Here is a 24,504-nt window from a genome sequence, read left to right as displayed (position 1 = left end):
AATTTTTTAAATCTGGATTTCAAAAGCCAAAAGTCGGATCTATGCTGTCAGCACATTATTTTGCACAAGAAAGAAGAGAATGAATTATGGAAAAGTTGTAGCTTCACTTAATAATTTAGTTTTTAAAATCTCGTCTTTAGAGCAAGTGCTGAACCCACCACCTCTTGCAGTCAGGTTCAATGGACCATACTATTTCCCCAAGCTGATCTGGTGTCCGTGTAACCTACTACAACCACCCACTCCCTGGTGTGAGAGGTCACCATCCCAGATCAAAAAAAGTAACAGCAGAACAAGCAGAGACTACCTGCATACCAAGAATGCTCTTTATGTAAGAAACTGTGTTAATGTTTCAGAGTATGGAGAACACGTAAGACAGGTTAAATACTACCAATATTACAATTGATAGCTCCTGTATTCCTTTTGTGAAAAAGCATGGTTGCTTTGCTATTCGTAAACAGCAAGTAGAAATACCTATTTTGACTAAGTGCTACGATTTGGGTTTTTTTTAATGTCTTTATATAATTAATATTAAAATCATGGTCACGTGAAATACTACTTTGGAAATGCTTTATTGTAGCCTATCAGTATCACAGTTTATCTGACCATTATTGTTGACCTAAGTTCAGTAAATCAGTGTGACTGAGGCAAAGGAGGTGACCTTGGGGATTCACCCTCCTTTTCTCGCTGCGTTATGAGATCCAGCTCGACACGGAAAATAAGAGCGGGCAGGTGAGGCCTGACCAAAGGCCCGTGCTCCCCTGCGCCCCGTCCCCTGGGGAGCACGGGCGCTGCCCTGGAGCCGTGCAGGCAGGTTTAGCGAGACCCAGCACAAGGTGACCAGCCAACCCGAGGGAGCTGTACCCACCGTGCCTGCGTCCGGTTCACCAGAGGGTGGGATGTGCTGGTCCCACCGCTCTCTGACCTCCTCCATTTACACGGTAGCTTTGAGCTGGGCAGCGGGGCCTGGGCACAGGGATGTTACGGTGTCTGGGGATCCCCGTGCCCTTCCCAACCACGCTCACGTTTCGTGTCGCTGCTCCATTACAACCCCCGATGTCATTCCCGAAGGAACATGGCCGGCTCAGGGCCCATGCTTCCACAAATGTAGCCGAGAGTCCTTTCGCAATCTACATCCCTCCACATTTATATGAATTTTATTTGATCTGCCGTTTTATTGCGCTGTTTATCGGTTTCATCCAGCCCCTGCCGCCTTCTCCCGGCTCTGCCCCCACCAGACACCCATTTCAACCCCTCTCCCAGATCGCCCGGGAGTGAGCTCAGGACCGCCTCTCGTCCCTCCTTCACTGTTATCTCCCTCCTCCCCGAGCGCTTTCTCTCCCCGCTGACCCGGCCGGCGGCTCCTCCTCGCCGCAGCCCGCCCCAGCCCGCCCCTGCCGCAGCAGCCACTGCCGGCCGCCCCGGCGCACACACCCTCCGTCCCGCCGGCCCCCGCGCTCGTCAAAATGGCGCTGGTGCTGGCGGCGGAGCAGGGTCGTCGCTGCTTGCGGGCGCTGCGGTGGCAGTGAGTGCGGGGCGGGGGGAGGCGGAACGCGGCGCGGCGCGGCGCGCCGGGCCCGGCCCGGCCCGGCCCGGCCCCGCGGCGACGGCGGGCGGCCGAGGCGCTCCTCGCCTCCTTCCCCTCTCCCCGCTGAGGCGGCGAGCTCCGTGGCGGCTGCTAACGGAGACTGACGGGCGGCGGCAGGGACCGCGCCCGGGAGGGAGCCGGCGGCGGCTGTCGGGCCTGGCGCGGAGGGAGGCTGCCCAGAGCCGAGCCTGGAGCCGGGCTGCCCGAGGGAGTAAGGGAGAAGGGGCCGTGCGCCTCGGGAGGAGCGAGGGAGCTGGGCCGCGTGGTGGTACGGGTACCTGGGAGGGCTGCGGGTACCTGGGCGTGATGTAGGTGCCCCGGGCTCCTCTGTGGAAAGAGCAAAAAAAGTCGCCCAAAGTCTCAAGCACGGTTTTAGTGTTTGTACAGGTTCCATGAAACTGCCGCGAGTGTTCGAGGTTTGGTGGCCATCGTGGACTCCCCGCTGTAGCCCCTCCGCTGTCTGTAATCCCGGGCAGGAGGAGTTAGTGACCATCTCGTTGTTGGAACTGAGCTTTTGGTTGTATGGTGTCAAGGATGTCTCGTGTCTTTTTGTATGATACCGTTTAAGAATTGCTGGACTTGATCCAAGATTCCAAACTTGATTTATATGTTAATTAAAACAGTTCCAGGAGTTTACTTTTACACTTTCTTCCAGTCACTTAACCTTCGCTATCTGATTTCTTTAGTATTAGTCGTTTGAGGTTTAACTTTTCATTTCTGAAATTCTTCATTGCTCGTCTTTCTGGCTATCTTGCACATTCTTTTCTCTTGCACCTTTTCCCTATACAAACAACTCCTTTTTCCTTCATAAGCTTTTCTGTTTTGTGGTTGTTCATGTCTTCTTTCCCGAATAGTTCAAGTTGCTTTCTCTGTAATAAATGCCAGATGTTGGCTGTTCTGTCCACTAAAAGAGTTTTTATCTTAAAAAAAATGTTGACTATTTCGATTTGAGTGCTGCTAAAAAAAGCAAGGGGATGATTTCTGTTGTGTCTAAATGAAAACACTTAAGGAGAGATCTAGTGAAGTTTGTACAACCATCCTTGTTGAATATGTTCTGTGTAAATAGTTGTATCAAAAGCTTCAGAGCTGTGTTAGTGCTGTCCTCCTCCCACTTGAAAATAAAAGTAGTTCAGTTGCCACTTCATATACTTTGGTAACAGTTCTGTGTGTTTGTAATTCTACAGGCAATGGAGCCAAGTACAAAGATTTGTGAAATGGGCCTCAACAATAGGTATGAAATTTAACTTCTTTAGCGACTAGGTTTAATTGCTGATGTAATGTGGATGGTTTTGCAATTAGTTTTAGACCATTAGTTGCTGAAAAACTGTAGTTTTTAAAAATAAATATTCAATATTTGTATCATATTTAGGTATACTCAGTTGAATGAAAACTATTTATTTTTGTGATGTTTTCCTCTCGGTCCTTTTTTGATACAAAAGTTGCAAAGTCTGTGAGAATTGTTTTTTTGGCATAATAGTATATAAACAGTACATGAAGGAAAGTTAAAAATATTTAGAAAGATGATTTAAACTGACCCTGTTGTCATATTGTGTAAAAAGATATGGTTTAGAATTCAGAGATATATTTTTATTTTATTAGTTAGTTTTAAGCTGTTTAGTTTCGCCTGTGAGGTCTCTGACTGTGCTGGCCTTACATTTCTATCATGTTTTAACTGCTGTCATGAGGTTAATAGAAGCTTGTATGTTACTGTTTAAAAAACAACAAAAAACTTCATACCTTGTTCTTTCTTTGTGACTGTGTATCAGTGGGGAATAGCGCTCTTCAAAGGAATGGGAATCACTTCTATTGAGGGAGGGAGGCGGGGACAGGTGTTAGTTGTTTCTTAGTTGGTCCAGAAGGTACACAGGAAAAATGTGAGCATCAACTTTTACGTTTAAGTGGTGTTTTAGGGTTAGAATATATTTCTTGAACTCTAAAAAGGAAAAAAAAAAGACTTAAACATACTTCTGCATAAGGGCTCTAAGGAAAAATATTCCAGGACTGGCATGGAAATACTTTTGGGTGAAGTATGGGTTTTTTCATTATTGGAAGAAATGCATAAACACTATAGATGATGAAAAAGAACTCGGAATTTTAAAATTGCTTTATTTCCAGGAATGTTTTCAAAGATCTATTTCTTTTAAAAGCTGCTTACTGTGCTTTGTCCTTTTAAACAGGAGGTCACAACATAGGGAAGATTCTTATAGCAAACAGAGGAGAAATTGCATGCAGAGTGATGCGAACAGCGAAGAAAATGGGTGTGAAGTCTGTAGCAGTTTATAGTGAAGCAGACAGAAATTCCATGCATGTAGCAATGGTGAAGTATATTCATTAAGTTTGTGATTAACGTTCATTCACAACAGTAGTGCTCATTAATAAGTCCAATGTGAAAGTAGATGTGTGTGCTAATGCAGTTGGTTTTCACTGCTGTAGCGTTACTTCCAAGTTTTTCTTGAATCAATGACAAGTTTGCCTAGTCCCTGTCTCGGCACCTGACAACTTTACAGGAAGTGCATTAAAGTTTGTCTCTCTAACACCAGAGTAGTCACTGGGGCTGAGAGAATGGACTCTTATTTTGGGAAGCAAGTCAGAATTTGTTTCACCCAGTTGAGTCTTTCCATGACGAGAGGCAGTGATTTAAACAGTTGTATGCTAGCAGTCTGATAAACCATATAATTAGCTCAGAAATTCAGTTAAATTTGCTTTTTATTATCTAATAAGCGGTCTGTGTTATATGTATTTTTTTCTATAATAGGCAGATGAAGCATATTGCATTGGTCCAGCACCCTCACAGCAGAGCTACTTGGCTATGGAGAAAATAATGCAGGTAGCCAAGGTCTCAGCAGCACAGGTAAGTAGATCGTGACCTTAAGTCTTCTGTTATTTCCATGTTCTTCATTTTTTACCAATGGTGTTTTACCAATGTTTTACCATCTTGTGTTTCCCTAGCACTCTACTGAAGTTTCAGGGTTTTCTAAACTAAACTGATATAAAAATAGGCTGGTAACAATATTCTGTTTTAGGCTATTCATCCAGGTTATGGTTTCCTCTCAGAAAACACAGAGTTTGCAGAGTTGTGCAAGCAAGAGGGAGTCATCTTCATAGGTCCGCCTTCATCTGCTATCAGAGATATGGGTATTAAGAGGTATCTATTTCTAATTTGTTACTTGTTTATTCAGTTTACAGTTTGGCAAATCTAATTTTGTTAACAAATGACCAGTTGCTCCATAATTATTTTATTCTGTCAGTTTTCATTGTCTTTTGTTTTTATGGCTTTCTTCAAAGGAATAAGCTCCAGGTTTATAGATGTGGGATTCCTATAGGCATAGAAAAAAAAATCAAGATTGTTCAGTTATTAGGATTTTAATAATTAAATACCTAATTGATTCTCGTTTTCCAGAATTGGGGCATTGCAGTGTTACATAGGTAAGGGTTCAGCAGTCACGTTGGATGTCTTGTATATTGGTCAAAAGAATGGTGGAAGAGAAACACCGTGTCATCAGTGGTTATTGTGGCTCATGTGAAATGGGGTGATAAGTTTTGTGCATCACAGAGGATCTTATTCTTAGTTACTTAGATCAAAGAAATGTTTCCAAGGTATGAAGTATAAATCAAGAATAATGAAAGGGGAGGTTCAGGTTGGACATTAGGAAGAATTTCTTCTCAGAAAGGGTTATTAGACATTGGAGTGGGCTGCCCAGATGGAGTCACCATCTCTGGATGTGTTTAAAAAAAGACTGGACATGGCACTTAGTGCCATGGTCTAGTTGACATGGTGGTGTCAGGGCAATGGTTGGACTTGATGATCCCAGAGGTCTCTTCCAACCTGATTGATTCTAAGTTATTCTAAGAAATAAGGCTACCAACACATCAACTGTGTAATATGAATTTCAGAGAATTAATTTTTTATCACTTCCTAATGTGAGAGTGAATTACCTCCATAATATAACTCGTTTTGCAAGCATATTTGAAGTTATAGTTGTTATGCTTGAGCATTTTATGTGTGGGGTGAATCCAGCCTGTATCATGAAAAGAGTTTTGCCTTTGTACAACTTTAAATATAGTTTTGGCAGGATACAGTGTTGTAATTTGAACATGTTAAGTTTTGGCGTCTATAATGTAGGTCAAAAGATAGGAAAGGCAAGTAAGCCTGAAACTGACTACCACTTGTATCTGGAGGGCTTGGAGAAAAAAATCCCTATTTGAAACCTTTGATGAATTACAATCAAATCGTATGTAACCCACTTATCTAAGTAGTCCCATTGAGGTCAGTGGAATTACTTTTGTGAGGAGAATTAACATTGGGAACATATACAGATTTGGAGCTTAAAGTAAGAAAAAAATATTATCATCATTCTAAACATAAAACTATTCTGTCAAAGCACTTCCAAAGCTATAATGTCTGCTGCTGGCGTTCCTGTTGTTGAAGGTTATCATGGAGAAGATCAATCAGATGAGTGTCTAAAGGAACATGCCAAGAGAATAGGATATCCAGTAATGATTAAAGCTGTTCGTGGAGGTGGAGGAAAGGTAAAGGAACTAATCTGTTTATCACATTGTGTAAATTTGTCATGTCTCAGTATCTGTAACTGAATATTCTAAAAGTAATCTTTGAAAACAAATAAACTGGAAAACTACTTGTGGTTAAAATTTGTTGTTAATGTCCAGTCCAGTGCTATGAAATCTCATTTCCATTTCTTGTGCAGTCAGGCACAAGACAAGTACCTGGTATAAATTGGAAGAGTTTTGTTTATTTCGGTGGATCTCCAGTAATTCACATAAGCAGAAAAGTTGTCCTATGGATTTCTTGGTGTGAAATTAGATGACTTTAAATTATTACTGTGTGATAGCTTCTGTGACCTTTTTTGTCAGCCGTTTTAGATGTTGCATAGGAAGTGATTAGAAGTATTTGGTGTCTAGACACTTTTTAACGTATGGTGAATTCCCTGTCTAAATCTGATTTTACTCTGAAATAAGTTTGTATAAAAATGACATGATAGAGAATTCTAGTTATTTCCAAAATAGCTATATTTGTTTTGTAATGAAATCAGTTTTTCTCTGCCAATCTTGGAAAATTTCTATGATATTTTATTCTTAAATAGTCTTAAAATTGAATTTTTTACTCATCCATATCAATGGAATGATAGTATCTATTTTTTTACACTTCTTATGGCATGTTCAGTGGGACTTAGTAGGATTATGTTACTGGAAGTTGATACACAATTTTGCTACAGTTCAAGAAAGAAGGGAAAAGTGTTATTGTTAAGCTCATTTCTTGCTGTTTTAGTCATGTACCGGTTTGTGTGCAGGATTTTTATTGTGTACTGTATTTTTAGACATTTAGATACGATTTCTTTTCTATATTTTAGGGCATGAGAATTGCTCACTCAGAAAAGGAGTTTCTGGACCAACTAGAATCAGCTAGGAGAGAAGCAAAGAAGTCTTTCAATGATGATGCAATGCTGATCGAGAAATTTGTAGATAACCCAAGGTGAGAAATAGATGGTTTATTATAAATGCTGTAACAGTTATTCTACTGTTAAGTAAACATAAATGTTTTAGTAGTAGGTTGAAAATTGGTGTTGTATGTTTTATTTGCACTATGGTGGGTCTTAATTTAGTCAAAATTGTTCATAATGTATTGAATTTCTTGTAGTGACTATGTTTTGAATGATAAGAATTAAAATACCACTGTTTGGGAGACATGGCAGTGACATTTAATGACATTGATATATCTCCTTAAGTGAGCTTTCTTAACTCGATTTACATCTAGAAAAAAAATCACTTTATAATAATTAAACTACAGACCTGAGTCAAGCTGTCATGGTGTTTCTGCTGCCCTCAAGTGTTCTAAACTAGTTATTTGATCTTTCTTTTGATATTTAAAATCGAAGTGATGGTCTTTATCTCATGCCTGACCTGTGAAACTGAGCTAATTTATTTTTCATAAAGAACTTCTACAGAGGTCTATTTGATTCTCTTGTACTTTATATTTGTTTTTCTTGAAGCATCACTATAAAGAAAGCATTTATTCTAAAGAAACTGAGGGCTTATGCTGTCACATGGGCATGAGAAAAATCTCATTAAATTCCTGGGGAATTTCTTTTGCCAGCATCAGAGGACTATCAGAATGGTGACAGATTTTTGTTAGTTTTATACATAGAATGAAGTTCTGCTACCTAATAGTTTTCCTCTGAAATGGCATGTTGAAATAAATGATGTTATTCCTGAGCCAGGGCTGCTGCCTCTTGTGAATTGCTACACAGTAAATTATGAGGGAAATCATCATTATCAAATAATAGTAAAGTAGTTTAACTTTTATTATAATAAAATAATTAATAAAGAGGTAGCAGCCTTTAGATACATATCTTGTTTATCCTATGGCCTCGGAGGTTTCACTGCAGTAGTTGTCATTTAGAATGCTGTTTCATTTAGGAGATTGAGGAAGTCTAAAACAGATGAAATCCTGCATAATAGCAGCTTCGTTTCTACATTTTTGGCTATTTGAGGGCAGACACTTAAACCTATAAGAAGTCCTACTGAAGTGTACAGGACTCTGTATGAGTTCAAAGTCTGGGTGAAGTCAGGTGCAGGATTGGGGCTTTACTGAAATACATTGAAACATTTATTATTATGGAACAGGCATGTTGAAGTCCAAGTATTTGGTGACCAGCATGGCAATGCAGTCTATTTGTTTGAAAGAGACTGCAGTGTGCAAAGACGACATCAGAAGATCATTGAAGAGGCACCGGGGGTGAGGAGAAAGTTCTTACAATATTTTTTAATGAACTGACATGTTTTTAAAGTAATTGCTAACTCCCATGGAATTTATTTAGCAGGTAGTAATTTATTTGTAATTCTCAGTACCTGTTTTAATTTCCCTGCAGAAAATGTTCTAATTGAAAACATTACTTTCTTTAGAAAATTATTCTCAGAGAAAAATTATGTAGATTTCAAGTATAGCATTGATAAGGATTTCACTACAGTTGCTAAATACTGCAAAATATTCATGCATAGTAGGTTTAATATCACAAAAATTCACAATAACTTATAATCTCTTGTATTATTATTTACAGCCGGGAATTAATCCTGAAGTTCGAAAGAGACTTGGAGAAGCTGCTGTCAAAGCAGCTAAAGCAGTGAATTATGTGGGAGCAGGTAAGTCTGTGGAGGTATGGCTGCTCCAGTGGTATGCTTTTAACTTAATAAGACTTTAAGCCTCAAGGCAAATGGCATCTGGTTGTTTTAAGAGTGTGACACACATCCCCCATTTTTTTTGAGGTTTAAGCAAGTAATCACATAGTTAATTCTGATGTAATTACAAATTTAAACTAGCATACCTGGTCTGAGCTCAAGACCAGTGGTAGCTGAAGAATAGAAAGAAAAAAATTCAGAGCAGGTAATTCAATCAACTAGATTGGTGTTGGAAAGTGAGCATTATGAATGTTAGTAAGTTTGAGCAGAGCAAGGGAAAATTAATTTCTCTTTCAGCATACAAAGAATAATACTTTATATTCAAACAGTAAAGCCTTTTAAAAAAAAACAAAAAACAAAAAACACAGCTCCCTGTCTGTAAAATCCACACTATTTCCCAGATGAAAAATAACCTGCTAAAATTATTTGTGACTTTTCTCACTGCTTTCTTTGGATACTTATTTGTAAAAAATAATTACACACCCTATCCATATATACAATACTTTAAAGATTCTTGATGCACTTTTTACAGGTCTGACAAAATGCGGCTCTTACTGTAGAAGAAAATAGCTGCTAAACAGCACAGGATACATAAATGTGCAAGGAAAGAACCCTTCTGTTTTTAGATCTCAGTTGTGTGACCCTTTAAGATAATTTGTATAGAATTTAATGAAATTCAGTGTATCTGGTTTAGAAATAATAGTCTTGTCCTGGCATAAATCAATTAAGTATCTTGGGTGTCCATTCTGAAAAAGTGTTGTTTTGGTGAAGTGCCCTTTTATTAAATACTTCAGGAACAGTGGAATTTATTATGGACTCACAACATAATTTTTACTTCATGGAGATGAATACCAGACTGCAAGTAGAGCACCCAGTTACAGAGATGATAACTGGAACAGACTTGGTGGAATGGCAGCTTAGGGTAAGTGTTGTTTGATTTTACATGTAGAGTTCCTCCTGTCTGGTCGGTAGTGCTCTTTGATACTGCATATGAGAGACCACAGGGGTTTTCAGATCCTCATCTCCTATTCAGCTAATAGGGTAGAGTTTCCTTTGCTTCGAAGGAACGTCTTGTATTACTGTATTTGATTGTAGAGCATTGTGTAGATGCTCTGAATTCCAACAGTGTCGTCTTCCAGTTGTGTAGAGTAAAAACATTTTTTAAAGTATATTTAGAGAGGTTAGAGAGAATGTGGAAAGTGGGAGGAGTAGGGTCCTGATCTTTCTCTTGCCATGCTGAAAATTTTTTTAAACTCTAGTTCAAATGTATCTCTGGCCCAAAAATCATTCTTGGATCAGGCCGTAGGAGAAAAACTTTTCACAAAAATGTGTGTCTGGTGTTAGACCAGTATAGTCACATTCTAAAATAAATTTATAGTTGTGTGGACTGAAAAAAGGCTATTTCCTCACACACCCACTTCGCAGAGAGATTACTCACACGTTTGAATGGTAACAGGAAGTTTTGGACCGTAGGGAACTGGAAATGAAAAACAATTCTGATTAGATAGATCCAAAAGTGAGGACAGCAGCACACATTGAACTTAAGTAGACAGGATGGGGGAGTCTTTAGTGTAACCAGAAAGAAAACTAAATGGCAAATGCTGTTGCAAAAACGAGGAACTTTTGGCTTCCTGATCTGGGAATGGAAATTGAGCATTCAGTGATGAGTTGGAGCAGGGATCAAACAATACTGGAAGAAAAAGAATGAGATAAGGTGGAAAGGTTCAGTGGTCTTGGCATGTGGTTTAATGAGTCAATAAATAAAAAATGTCTATCAGTTCTTGGAGAAATTATTTTTGTGAATCTGTACCGTGCTACTCTTTCTTTGAAAACTGAGTTATATTCTGCTGTCTCTGCTGAAATCCATAGTTTGGTGGTAGAAGGCAGAGTGTGGAAAACCCCTGACACTTCAAAAGAAAATGAAATGTTGCTGCAAATTTTTTAACGGGAACTTGTGTTTTCCCATGTAGATGGAAATTGTGTAGCTTCCTGGTAAAGGGTCTCTTCTGTGCTTACCTGCAGCAGGCTTCTTGTTATTATTGTGTCCCTAAAAGCCCTGTTTTTTCAGTCTCAAACTGGTGTGTTGCTGCTGTTTGTTGGTATTTCTGTATTTGTAATGTGAATTCCTTTGATAACAAAATGGTGTTTCCTTCCCCATTAAAGGTTCTTAAATTGTTAGAAATCCCCTTAGAGAAACATTCCCTTAAATGTACAGGTCCCACAGTATACACAAAAATCAACAGCGTATGCCCGTAGTGCTGGCTACCAGTAATCCATTTTATCATCTGCTTTTGGAGTAATTTTTCTATAATAAAAATCTTGTCTTAGTTGACCAGGCTTTAACTTAAACAATTAATTACTTTTTGACATAACCAGTAGGAAAAAACTAGACTTTTTCCATTATGTTTTAGCTGCGTGAAATATTAGGAGGTCAGTTTACACAATAATAATTCAAAATCCTTTGACTGGTGACTCCCAGAGAAGGGGAAGGAGTAACTTCAGAATTAGCCTTTTACAACCTACCACTTTTTTTCTCCTTGTGCCTTTTTTAATGTGCTTTCTAGTTGTTCATGTTAGAAGATAGGTATTTAATATTTCATACATTGGCACTCCAGAATATTCATCCTGCATTAAAAAAAAAAAAACCCTGTTCTTTTCAGGTTGCAGCAGGAGAGAAGATTCCCTTAATGCAGGAAGAGATTCTGCTCCAGGGGCATGCATTTGAAGCTAGAATATATGCTGAAGACCCTAATAATAATTTTATGCCAGGGGCTGGGCCATTGTTGTACTTATCCACCCCACCACCTGATAGATTCACCAGGATAGAAACTGGAGTCAGACAAGGTAAAACTGAAGGCAATGGTGTAATCAGAAATACTTAACATCAAAAGCTTTTATTTGTAAGCATTTCCCTCTTTTGCCTAAATAAGTTTGTCTGACAGGGTGTTATTTATGAAGACAAATCTCTCCAGAATTATTCTTCCTTGTGATTGTTCATGTACTTTTGGGCAATCACTGAGTGTTTTATTTACCTGTATCCAAATTATTGTCTGTTGGATCATGCTGATTATATTTTCATCACAATTTATCAATCATGCATTCTGATTGCAACAAAGAAAATTGAATTTGAGTAATGTTACCTCTACAAAAGTTTGTACTGAAGTTGTCCTTGGAATTGAAATGCCAGGTCACATCATTAAAGATTAATGTTCTTTAAGGACATAGAGAAATGTGGCCATCGGTTGTGTCAGAGTTTAATGCCATATGGTGTGCAGTACTATGCATTACCACCTTTCAGAAATACTTGGTTCAGTGTTAACAGCATTTTTTTTTTTAATACATTTTAGGCGATGAGGTTTCTGTTCATTATGATCCAATGATTGCAAAGCTAGTTGTTTGGGCTGAGGATCGTCGAGCAGCACTGAGAAAGTTGCGATACAGTTTGCATCAATATAATGTAAGTAGAAGGAACCCAGTATGATTTCAGATCTTGAGCTAACTTTGTGAACATCTAGAGCTAGCAAAATATGGATAAAATAACCACAGTAAAACAAAAGTGGTTTCTAAGAGGAAGCCTGCATTGCCACTACCATTTCAGATTCGTTATTTGTTTGCATATTTTTTCCTAATTTGCAGACTGTTTTATTTGGTGGCATGAGTAGAGCTAAGTGTGAAGTCCAGTTTTACACACAGATTTTTCTCAAGTTTGCGATATCTTCAGTTGGATGATGCAGCTGGGACTTTGTAGAAGAAGGCGGCTAAACACTTTCAATTGTAGTGTGAGCTTTCTCAGAGGAATTTGTAGTTGGAATTTGTGTCAGATGATGTTTGCTTGTAACTTCTAATTAGAAGATCAAATTTTTAGATTATACATGTGGTAAGAAATATGGAGAATTTTTAGTGCTATCAGTTCTTTTTAAGAAGTGGTCCCTTTTTCTGCCTATATAGAAACTACAGGTATTGTATCTATTTTCAGAAGCAAAATTCAGAAGGTTTGACTTGAGACTAAATATTATTTGTGCAGAATTAATTTACACTTCTAAACCAACAACATAAACGTGATTGAGGTACTGCAAATGTTCAGCCTGCTATTGTTTTAGCTAAAAATGAAGATTACTTGAAGTGAAAGAGATAAAAGAATTCCCTTGTTTTTTTTCAGAATTTTCTTAGTAGTTCTCTCAATAAATTTTGACAGCATAATGTAATTACCAGTTTCACTGATTTCTCTAAAATAATTATTTCTATTTTCATGTTGTTTGCTTAGGTATTTTGCAGTACAGGAAATGCATAGTATCTAGTAAATTTATAGAAGTCACTGTTGCCATTTGTTACTATTAAAAGATAAATATGGAATATCTGAAACTATTATAACTCATTTTTAATAAGAGGCACTTTTCGTATTAGGAATGTTCTTTTAAATACTCAGAGCATAATTTTCCGAAACAATAGGGGTATTTCCTAAATTACCTCCCATTTCTATTGCTTGGAAACTTTCTTTGACTTTGCAGTGGACAAAGGTAGCATTTTGAAAACAGTACTTTTGAGAAAGCTACTCTTTTTTTTTTCCTTTCTTTTTTCTTTTTAAAAGCAATGGTTTCATTGGTAATAAAAGAGACCAGTTGAATTAATTACATTTTATTAACTTTATGTTTTGATGGAGCTGTCTGAAGAAAGATTCATCCATCATCTATGCATAAGTTGAGCAGAAAGCTGTATATTCATTCATAACTTCATTTCAGTTTAGCAATATGCTGCTTTTTCTTTACAGATTGTAGGATTAAGCACTAATATTGATTTCTTACTGAGCCTGTCAGGACACCCACAGTTTGAGGCTGGAAATGTGCACACTAATTTCATCCCTCAACACCATGATGAACTATTTCCAACCAAAAAGGCAACCCCACATGAAGTTATGTGTCAAGCAGCTCTAGGACTCATTCTGAAAGAGAAGATGGTCACAGATGCTTTTAGAGATCAGTCAGATGGTAAGGATCATTCTTCTTTTGGTTTTATTTTACTTGTGACTGGACGAGATGGTGCTGTGAGCTCAAGTGCAATTATTTAATTTGCGTGCTCCCTTTTTGCCTTACTTTGTGCCTGCTCAGGGTTCTGCATTCTGGCATCTGTCAGATTTTTACACACAGAGCAGACTATAATTTTTGTTAAGGGACAGATACTGAATATATCACCACTGTAATGTACAGACTTCTTCCCACAGCACTTCAGACAGGCACTATCTGAAAGACCTTGGGATTCATAATCAGTGTCATTATGTACTCTTTGCTCTTTACAAGCATAAACAGTGAGTATCTGTCATTATTATTCCTACAGTTGGCCCAAGGTCTTCAGAGATAAAATTGACTCTGCTAGGATTGGGAGAGGCAGTGGGGTTTAATGGAATGAACAGGACTCCAGGATCTGAAAATTCTTGAGTGAGAACTCAAGCGGCTGTACCAGTGGGCAGTGTGATTGCTGTTAACAAAAACTTCGTATAAATCTAATATATGCTGCCAACAACCTTGTTAATTTTCTTTTTTCCTCCGCTATCCTGGAAACATGGGAAAGTGGCACTGGAAAGATTCTCATACACTATTCCCTTGCTTCAGGAGACAATGAACTAATCAGGCAATATGTGATAGCTGTTTATCGGATACATTCTCAAACACCAAGAAATAGGAAACCCCTCAATCTTCCCAGGCAATTTGCTGCCATGTTAACTACTCTTACAGTTGGAACCTTCACCTAAAGGTTAATCTGAATCTGCTATGTTGAAGTTGAATTCCCATGTTTTCTTATCCTATTCAAGGATGTGTTCGTGGAGAACAGTCATATCCTTCATAGTAAGTGCTGTTGTTAGTGTCATGTTTTCTCTAGGTTTTACACAGCCTCAGTTTACTCAGTGTTGAAGCTTGAGTGAGGGATTGTCACTATTACAGTGGTTCCCCAATCTTTTATGTACAATATAAATATATATATGATGGTAGTAATAGTAGGACAGTGATTTTATGGTGTAAGTTCTAAGTATTGTGTTTTGCCAAAGTAGAATGAAAGTAATGTATCTGTATATTTTGTGTTTTAGATAAATTCTCACCATTTGCATCCAGCACTGGTAGAAGAATAAATATATGTTATACTAGAAAACTGTCTCTGCTGGATGGGGAAAACAGTAAGTTAATGAAAAAGTGTGTGGAGGGAGGGGAGATACTTAATGGATGACATTATTTCAACTGGTGCTTTAAAATTCAGGCTAAGCAATAGCAAATAGAAGCAGTATGAGTTTTATGCAATTTAAGCTGGGAATTCACAGAATTGCATGATTAATCCACACTGTTAGATCCTGAGGACATACAAACCAAAATCAAATGACACTATTCATGTTCATCAGTTAAATGAACAAGGTTGAGATTAAGAGAGCTGAGTGCCGTCGAATCTTTTCTTACTTCACTTTGGTGTGAAAGTGCTCAGCACTTTTTCCCGTCAAAAATCTGTTTTCAGTCTATATAACTTAATACAGATTTCAGAGCATAACTTCAGGTGTTTATCTTTGAAAAACAAATTCTCTAGAATTCAGTATGAAATCTGCAGTGTGTACCAAGCTAATCTGAAAATACTTACTCTTTTCTTGGTATTCGTAGTTCTCTTTTTTTAATGAAGATAGACTAAATATTGTTTATATGTCATTGTTCTCTAGATCCTGTAATTAAATCTACTCACGTATACATATTTTGTTTTATTGAACAGTTGTGGATGTAGCTGTAAGTTACAATCAAGAAGGGTCATACAACATGCAGGTACAAGTCCCAATTTTTTCTGATATTTCATTAGATAGAAGAAGAATCAGTTTCTTGTTGACTTCTCTTGGTATTAACTGTTACTAAAGTTGCTTGGTAATTACCGATACAGGATTCTATTTTTGGTTTGCTTGCAGCCATTGTTGTAGACTATTATTTTGGCCTAAAATTATCTTTCCTAGATGCTGGATTGGCATGGAAGAGCTACTAAAATGCTTCTGAAAACAAGGCTAAGAAAAGCATTTATTTTTCCAGAATTTAAAAATCTTACTCTTTATTTTTCTCATCCTTAAATTTGTCTTTCTAAAACAGTGGAAGTTAGATTTAAATCTGCATTTAAAAAGACTTCTTTTCCACAGGACTCCTGCTTTATTCTGTGCATGAGATGGATCTCCTGTGGGATAAATAAAAGCTTTCTAGAGCATTTTCTGTAAGATAACACTTTTTTTATTTTGAAGATGGAAATTGGAAAGCGATCACCAAGTGAGATGAGGAATGATGAGAGTAGTATATTTTCTGGTTAAATAATTGAATGATGCCCTATAAAACTGGCTTCTTTCTCGGTCTATACTATAGGCATCCTATAGGATACAACTCAAGATGCTTTTAACACAGATATTTTTGTGTCTGCATGTGTGGTAGTCTTTTATTGTGTGGCTTATGGGGGTTGTGTTTTGCTGAGTATTGAATATTTTTCTTTCATCATCTGGAGCTGAATGGGTTTTCTCTCAGATTTGGCACCCAGATTGATTGCATGCTCAAGAATGCAGTCTGTCTGTAGTTCGGCTTCTTGTTTCCAATTTTCAGAAAAGGAGAATTAGGAGAATAAGTCAGTATTTATGAACTGCTTAGACTGTATAGAGATGAGTGTGCTAGAAAAATAGTGAGAGAAATTATTGTGCTTTCATCTGTATAACCACATGTTGGGTAACTCAAACCCTTATACCCTTATTTCTGTTGATACAAATATTGAGATAACCTGCATCCCTCAAGTAATACACGGGTTATTCTGAGTGTATTGATTACATATGTAACACAGGAGAGCTTTTACACTTTAGGCTTATCTCATGTAAATAATGTCAGCAAAAAATAGGCTGGAAGGAATGTAGAGTGCGGCCTTTTGGGGAGGGGAAGTGCAACTAGGGAGAAAGTGGACTCCCAGGGAAGAAGGAGCAATGGGGTTTGAGATGGAAATGGAGAGAACCTGGAGATCAGGGAATGAGAAACAGAACTGGGAGATGATCATGAGGAAGACAGTGCCTCTGGAGTGCTACAAAACCTGTCCTGAGGCCAATCAACTAGAGCAGGTTGCTGGGCCATTGAACTGGCAAGTATTCACAGTGCTGCCCACGGTGTTGCCCTAATTTGCACCCCTGCTCAGGATACTGATCAAGCAAATGATTTTTTTCTCAGGCATCGGTATGAGATCAACAGTGTCCTTTCAATGCATGTTACAAGGTCTTCATTCAGTGGAAAATTAGTATGCAATTATATAAATGAAGACTGAATTTTATCTCTACTTGCAACATCCTGAAAGACCAGCAAGTCTCTGATTCTCTTCTCAGTGGTGTTAGACTTAGAACTAAAAATATAAGTTAAATGTAATGCACTTATGTTCATATTCTTTCTGTCTTTGTACTCTGAAGTAGTGGCAGAGGTGCAGTTTCCATTGATGTAGATGAAAGGGTTACTTACAAATAAATGACCTTTCCATTTGGTCTTTCTTTTGCAGTTTTGGTGTCTAATTGACACTGTCTCCATTACTGCTCTCCTCTGCTTCTTTGTAGGTTTGCTGAATATATTGTAGTTTTTGTATTATAAGCTTCTAACAGTGAGGAAGTTATCTGTCTTTTGGAAAGTGTTGTGGAATCTTTTGATGTCAGCTAAATAGTATGGATTTTTCAGTTTGAAGAAAGTCAAGATGCTAGGACAAATTAAAAATACTGGATTCTAGTAGCATCACTAAACTGAATATTCTGATTTTTTTGTTTTTCCTGAGAAATAATATACCTTTGTGTTTTGCTGAGTGCTATTGCATAGTTCATGATAAAAATTGTCCTGGGAGAGCATATTAGCTAGTCTTCTGAGTTGATTGCCCTGGATACAGAATACAGTCTGTTAAGTGAAAAATAAAGGATATATAAGATTTAAAAAGCCTTTTTTTTTTAATTTCAGAATTATCTATGAAGAACCACAGGTTATGAGTGTATACTACAAATACTAACTTTTGGTTTAATGTTCATGAAGGGTTAGGCTTTGTCCTTATAAAAGCATTTAACTTTCAGATTCAAGATAAAACGTTCCTGATTTCTGGAGAGATCTTCAATGAAGGTGATTCTGTTTACTTGAGGTCTTCAGTAAATGGAGTGGTGTGTAAGTCCAAATTGGTCATTTTGGACAACACCATTTACCTCTTCTTTCCGGTAAAGTTCCTTTCTTTATTATCACAAGTATAAAATTTCAGAGTTTTATCTATGTAAATGAACAATAGAAATTGCAAGAGAATGTGAAAGAGAGTCATAATTTGAAGTTCTTCCATTGGCCCATAATGTTTTGATGCTTGTTGGATTTATAGCTATAATTAGAAGTTAGTTGCTTATGGTCAGTGAGTGAGAAAATAAATTACTTTTGGAAAGATAAAATGCAATTAGGTGAATCAAAGGAGCTACAAATGATGATGGTTTGGGATATTAAAATGGTCAAGTATCTGAGTTTGTCATAGAGCAGTAGCAATTACTTCAAACTGACAATTATTTGAGAGTGCTTTTAACTTATTTTGATGTGTTTCATTTTTAAAATTAAATTATAATAGAGAAATTGATACTGGTCTGAGAGTAACTTCAGCTAATATTATAAGATTGAAATTATGAGTAAACCATGGTATTATCTGCATTGTATGAATAATGCATTTGAAAGAGGAGTTACCCTAGTTTGCATGATTAGGCTGGTGATCTTTTATTCGCAGTTAAAAAGATTACAGGGCTTTAAAGTAATGCAAAAATGTAATCTAAATAAGTAAATGATTATGTATTAGTTTGCATAATTAACCTCTAGATCTGAGCCCCTTAAGACTTTGAGCACAATGAAGTGAAAACTTTGCTGCTCCAATGATGAGGATGAAATAACTCATGCTGGAATGGCAAAGCTCAGTTTTCCTGTGGTATCAGAGTAGAGTCTGGGGTGGAAGATCTAGAGGAAATCACAGGAGTTTTAGGATATGGGTAGGATGTGGGGGAGAACAAGTCTTTGGGAAACTCTGGGTAGCAAGTCTGAGAGAAATTAGGGGATTTTGAATAACGGTGAGAATTTCTCACTAAACTTAGCACTGAATCCATTTTATTGTAAATTGTGAAACACTCATATTGACAATGCTTGGCAATGAAGATGCCAATGCCTTTCTTTCTTGTTGCAGCAACCTTCCTACACCTTGTCCAAAGAGCCTTTATGCATTTTCTAAAACCTTCTCTGCTGTTGCTGTGTGAATAGGGAAGGTCCCATAGATATAGGACAGGTCTATAGAATAGGACAAAGGTCCATGTGGAGCCTGTTTTTCACAGGGATAGCTCCTTCCTTGCTGATCCTTAGCAGCAGCAGCGTGGCTTTTAAGGAATTAAACATTGGCAAAGTAGTAAGCATGCCCACAGTGCTTTTGTTGCTGTGACCCCAGTAGTCTGCCACCCTAAACAGTTGACTGATTTGATAAAGCTGTATCTGTTCTTTCCCTGTATGTCAGCATGTCTACTAGTGGTATTATTTTATGTTGTTAACTCATATGTCATTGATTTTATTTCTGTAGGAAGGTAGCGCTCAGATTGGCATTCCTGTACCCAAGTACTTATCTGCAGTGAGTTCAGCGGGAATGCAAAGTGGTGCCGTAGCGCCCATGACAGGCACGGTTGAAAAGGTAATTATAATAATATGGGGAGGAATTGATTTCTCCAATATATATCCAAGTTCACTCTTCCAGAAATGGTGCTTGCTTCTGTACTGCCAGGAAAGAACCAGAGCCAGAAATGTCAGTGCTGTGTGGCTTCTCCCAGGTGGAAAAAGCCCTGTTTACTCTGACTTTTTAGCAGCCCCCCAAGTTTTTCAGGCTTCTAGAGCTCTGGAAGATTGGAATATTTAACTAATCCTACTGCTTAAATAATTTTTTTCTTCATCTTAATTACTTTCTAAGTTAAAGTTCCATGAAGTGTTAAAGGCTGTTTGATCTGCTTCATCTAACCAAAAGAATGAGATGCTAGATGCACGTGCAAAAGAAGAAATATTCTGAAATGCCTTTTTTGTTAAGCTGTGTGTTTTGCTGTGTCTGTTTTTGTTTCTTTTTCTTTAGCTCAGCAAGTCTTGTGTGTTTTCCTGTACAGTGGAAAAGTTTCAACAGAAAAGAGATTTCCAGGAGAGTTTAGTAGCTAAAGGATTCTGCTAGCAATAAAAAAGGCATGAACCCTTTCACAGGGTGGAGTACATTGAACATGGATCTCTTATGTACTGAGTGAACACTCTAAATCAGAGTTATTGCAGAAAAACTAGGTGGCCCCTGCAATCGTCTTTCTGGATTTTGTTTTAAAAACAACTTTAGTGTTTTTGCTGGCTCCAGGAGTTCCTGGCTCCAGGAAGAGGTTCTGGACTTTCTCAAAATAGACGGTTTTAGGCACAGAAAGCATAGAATATACATTGTCTCTTGTAGTGTTTCTTCTTTCATAAATAAATGGCTTCCTGGTTATCCTGTTAGCTGTTACTGAACCTCTTTCTAGAGCCTCTGACTCCCCTTGTATGTTATCTAGAGAAGTCTGATACCCAGTTCAACATAATAAAGATCCTATGAGGCTCTTTTTGCAAAACCACGCTCACTCAGTGGATTGAGCTAGCCAAGATCCAGCTGATGATTTTTAATGGTACAGACATACATGATTTTTTCCCAATTTTCTCTTGAACTGTAGGTGTTCGTTAAAGCAGGGGATAAGGTTCAGATTGGAGACCCTCTAATGGTTATGATAGCTATGAAAATGGAGGTGAGTGACATCTAAAAGGTTTTAATTACTGAGAAAATAAAAATCTGTTCATAATTTAATCATTTTGGTCGCATTATTGAAGTGTGGTGCAGATTATAGCTTGCAGATGTCAGTATCACTTTATATGCTGTGAAACAAGTGTTGCGTCTGACTAGATTTTAGAGGATTATATCTGCTGTTATTTTATTAACAAATGATGATTATATAATCCATGGTATGCTGCAGACGTTTTAACATTCATTTGGTTAGCTTTGCAAACCTTCTCTCCCCTCCCAAGAAGCCAATAATTCTTTCCTTTTTCTAGCAGAAAACTGTCTAGGTATCTCTCTTGCTGACTGGGATATAAGATACATAATGTCTGTAGTTACTTCATGCAGAAATGTAGCTAATGGTGACTTTGTCAATATGCCCAGGATTTTTTTTTGTTGTTGTTTATAATATCTTTATTATTATTTACATGAAGTTTTACCAAGAGTACACTAAAGATTCTTTGTAATTGTCCACATGACATTCAGTGGACTCATATTTTGGCCATTATATCTTGTCACATTGCTTGACCATGGCTCAAATTACTTAAACTATAGCTTCTGTAGCCTGAACTGTTTTGGTTTGGCTATTAGTTTATTTTAAACCAGTTTGTGATAGCAGAATTAACATTATTGAGAAAATTTGCCTTTCCCTTATCATGCCATTTTATAAATTACCCTAAAATTACATGAAATACAACATCTGTGCACTAAAATAAATTATACTCAATTATTTGCAATTGGATGCTAAATGTTTGTGCCTCTCCAGCTGATATCTCAGACTGACATTATCTGAGTTCTCTTTTTTTTGTTTCAGTGCTACTGAAATATAAAATGTAAAATTTAAAAAGCAAATTATTATTTAAATGAATCCTTCCTTAGATGTGAGGATTTAATATCTGATACTAAATGTTTTGATATTAGACTAACCCTATGTAGACAATTACCAAGAAACAAAACTTCAATGGAAAACTAACCTGATACAACAACAAGTAGACCAGTTTTGGGGACTGGTATGTAAACATGCTATTCCTTTACTGTCACTAGTAGCTGTATTTGTACTTCATCTGGATTTTGCCAAATATCTGTTCAATAAAGACCCCTTCCTGGCCAGCAAACAAAAATATCTCTAGTAAATCTGCAGATTCCTCTTAAGGGAACACATCTGCTATGTGATTAACATTTTGGACTAAAACTGTATTATTTCTGCCTGGAATTTCTTATAATAACAAAAAGTATTAGTGAAGTAAAATAACATTCAGCTGTTCATACTTCAAAATATAATATTATATAGCATTTTTGTCCCCAGTATACTTATCAAAATAAATATTGATGAGAAAATAAAACCTGAAAAGGACTAGGATAGCATTTTTAAAAGAAGGTTTAAAATAATATACATGTGTCAGAGGAAGTAATTAAGTGTGTTCTGTTCTAATTGCACCAAAATAGTAATATTAGCATTTGCTGGAGAGAGAGAGGAGGAAAAAAAGTACTCTTTTTTGGTTGATTTGGTTTGAAATCTTACTGATTCACTATTGGTCTGTTTCTATGCAGCATACCATAAGGGCTCCAAAGGCAGGAGTGATAAAAAAGGTTAATTTCCAAGAAGGTGCCCAGGCCAACAGACATGCTTCGCTAGTTGAATTTGTGGATGAAGAGGCTGAGTCAAAATAAAGTTCAAGGAAGGTGCATTTTATTTTTTCTACTTTGATTTTCTCTCAGGAGAAGATTTCTTCATATTTTCAGCAAACTGTTTTGTATACTGAAGTGGGGAATTGGTTTCCTCTGCACTTCCTGCATAGTTTGACTGTAAATTATGCTGACTTCACTGAAACTTGGATATCACTATACTGTAACCTCATACATAACTTGTGGACCTATGTGATTGTTGTTCAGTGGTTATGTTTGCCTGTGAAAAGGCATTAGACTGGAAAAAGATGTGGAACTGTCAAAGAATGGGAGAGGTTAGTAAGGACTGTGAGTTACAGACAGCTAGGGTTCTTCTGCCTACTTTTTCATTCACAGCTGCCTTTTTTCCCTGAGATGTGAGAGCATTGATTTGAAGGAAATCTGAAAGGTGGTAATTGTTTTGTGAATTCATTTCTCTGGCAAAATTCCTGTTTGTGGCTTATCCTTTTGCCTGAATAGGGAGTTCAGGATTGTTCCTCAGCCCAGGATCCCTCTCAGTCATTTTTGGTGCATCTTTTTTCCCATTTACCTCAATGAGTAGTGAAAATTTGCATGTCAAAAATTATTTTAATATACTTTGAAATATCTGATACAAAGCATTTTTAAAATGCATATTAGCATTTGCTACACTAATCAAAGCTGGAGGGTAACTGCTTTCCAAAAATATCATTTGATCTTTAAACATGAAGTCGTAGCATGGAAAGATGATAAGCTTATTTAATACTTAGAAAGTTGCCAAAATAAAATCCTTCAAAATCCTCATTACTTTTCCCATACTGTTCACGTTCTAATATGTTACTTATTGGCCGGAATGACGTATACCAAAGTCTTTATAGCAACACGAAATATGACTAAGAACAGTCAGATTTTTTTGCATCTGCAGTGTTACAGAAGGGAAAATTGGTATTTTTTTTGATATGCAAAGAAAATGTTTCTCAGATGCAGCATATTGATCATTTGCCATAGAAGTATTTTAACTTGTTTAAAAAGCACCTCAGAAACAGGAAAAGGGAAAGAAAAAATACATTTTAATTGTTGCAAACTTGCAAAATCTTTTTCACCTTTTAGTTAAGGTGAAGTTCTGCTTGTCATATGAACTTTTGATACACTGATTTAAGATGATAGCATGGTTTATACTGCAGAAAGGAACAAACACAGAGGCTGCAGTGATCCCAAACTTGTAGTTACATCTCTGAAAATGGATCCTTGTACTTACCTGAACTCTCATTTCTGAATCAATATACAGTGTCACAGGGAATTTTCTGATCTGATCTGATTCTATAACTGTGCAGCCTTGCCTGCAATGCAGACAAAAAGTGTAAAAAATGAATGGCTCTGGATGGTCTGTATATTAAAAGCATACAGTAATACTTTTCAATTTTCTTGTAATCCAATGGCCACCTAACAAAAAAAATTACACTCCAGTGATCATTTTGTACAATATTGCCACAGTGATTTTTATGTACTGCCAAATAAAAATCAAGCTTAAATTTAAATGTTTGTTTTAATTTTTTTCTATGTTTTGTTGTTTCCTTGGTTGCTTACGTTTATGGATTAGAGGGTTCTAAGCTGTTTATGTATCATCATCTGATACCTGACAGACCACAATCTGCAGGTCACCTTTAGGAGGCAGGAATCCAACAGTTGTAATGGGTTTCACTGCAGGTAAGTTTAATGACTTGTGTTGTCTAAAAATTGAATCTACATATAGAAACATGAACTCAGTCCTGAAGAGACACTGAAGCTTGGCGTTTATTTTTTTTCTTTCTATGTGACATTGCTGTGTTTCTAGACCTACACTGAATCTGTAGCAAAACATTAAAACTCACAGCATGAGGTTCTCTGTTCCCTAAGTCTCCACTGCTTGCTTCATCCAGCCAGTGAAACAAGAACATGTTCCTTGGAAGCTGACAAAACGTCTCCCTTAGGAATGAAGGGAGACAAATAATTTTACCAGTTTTAATTTTCTCTTACTTCTGAAAATTAGCTGTTAGGTTTTTTTCTCTATAGGTTTCTACTGAGATTGATTTTTCAAATAGTGATGGCTTTGTTTATTTCAGAATAAAATCTCTTGCAGAAGTCACTGTCAGAATTTCCACACTTGAAATATTTTGCTGCAATGTGATATAATTGAACTCAGAGATGCGCAAAGAATTATTAAAGGTAGGTTGTTCCTGTAACCAGAATTTTAATTTATAAAATATTCA

The 24,504-nt window shown here is 37.2% G+C and overlaps 1 protein-coding gene across 4 annotated transcripts; it reads left to right on the top strand.

Annotated features, from left to right (window-relative positions):
* Positions 1–1,421: 1,421 nt before the first annotated feature.
* Positions 1,422–23,793, top strand: MCCC1 (methylcrotonyl-CoA carboxylase subunit 1). Of its 4 annotated transcripts, none has more exons than XM_068406802.1 (19): positions 1,422–1,522; positions 2,770–2,816; positions 3,763–3,902; positions 4,341–4,436; positions 4,609–4,730; positions 5,968–6,115; positions 6,955–7,076; positions 8,228–8,339; positions 8,662–8,743; positions 9,574–9,701; positions 11,440–11,623; positions 12,127–12,236; positions 13,548–13,764; positions 14,859–14,945; positions 15,521–15,570; positions 17,856–17,993; positions 19,367–19,474; positions 20,511–20,582; positions 22,163–23,793. In XM_068406802.1, the coding sequence occupies exons 1-19, from the start codon at positions 1,464–1,466 to the stop codon at positions 22,280–22,282; spliced, it is 2,142 nt and encodes a 713-aa protein (XP_068262903.1). In that variant the 5' UTR covers positions 1,422–1,463; the 3' UTR covers positions 22,283–23,793. The 4 variants fall into 4 exon arrangements, with proteins under 4 accessions (XP_068262903.1, XP_068262906.1, XP_068262905.1 ...); XM_068406805.1 differs by lacking the exon at positions 1,422–1,522 and adding an exon at positions 1,693–1,796; XM_068406804.1 differs by lacking the exon at positions 1,422–1,522 and adding an exon at positions 1,818–1,853.
* The last annotated feature ends 711 nt before the right edge of the window (positions 23,794–24,504 follow it).

Source organism: Nyctibius grandis, chromosome 8, assembly GCF_013368605.1.
Source record: "Nyctibius grandis isolate bNycGra1 chromosome 8, bNycGra1.pri, whole genome shotgun sequence".
NCBI lineage: Eukaryota > Metazoa > Chordata > Aves > Nyctibiiformes > Nyctibiidae > Nyctibius > Nyctibius grandis.
The sequence above is the reverse complement of the archived record's forward strand: the minus strand, read 5'-3'. Positions and strand labels throughout refer to the sequence as shown.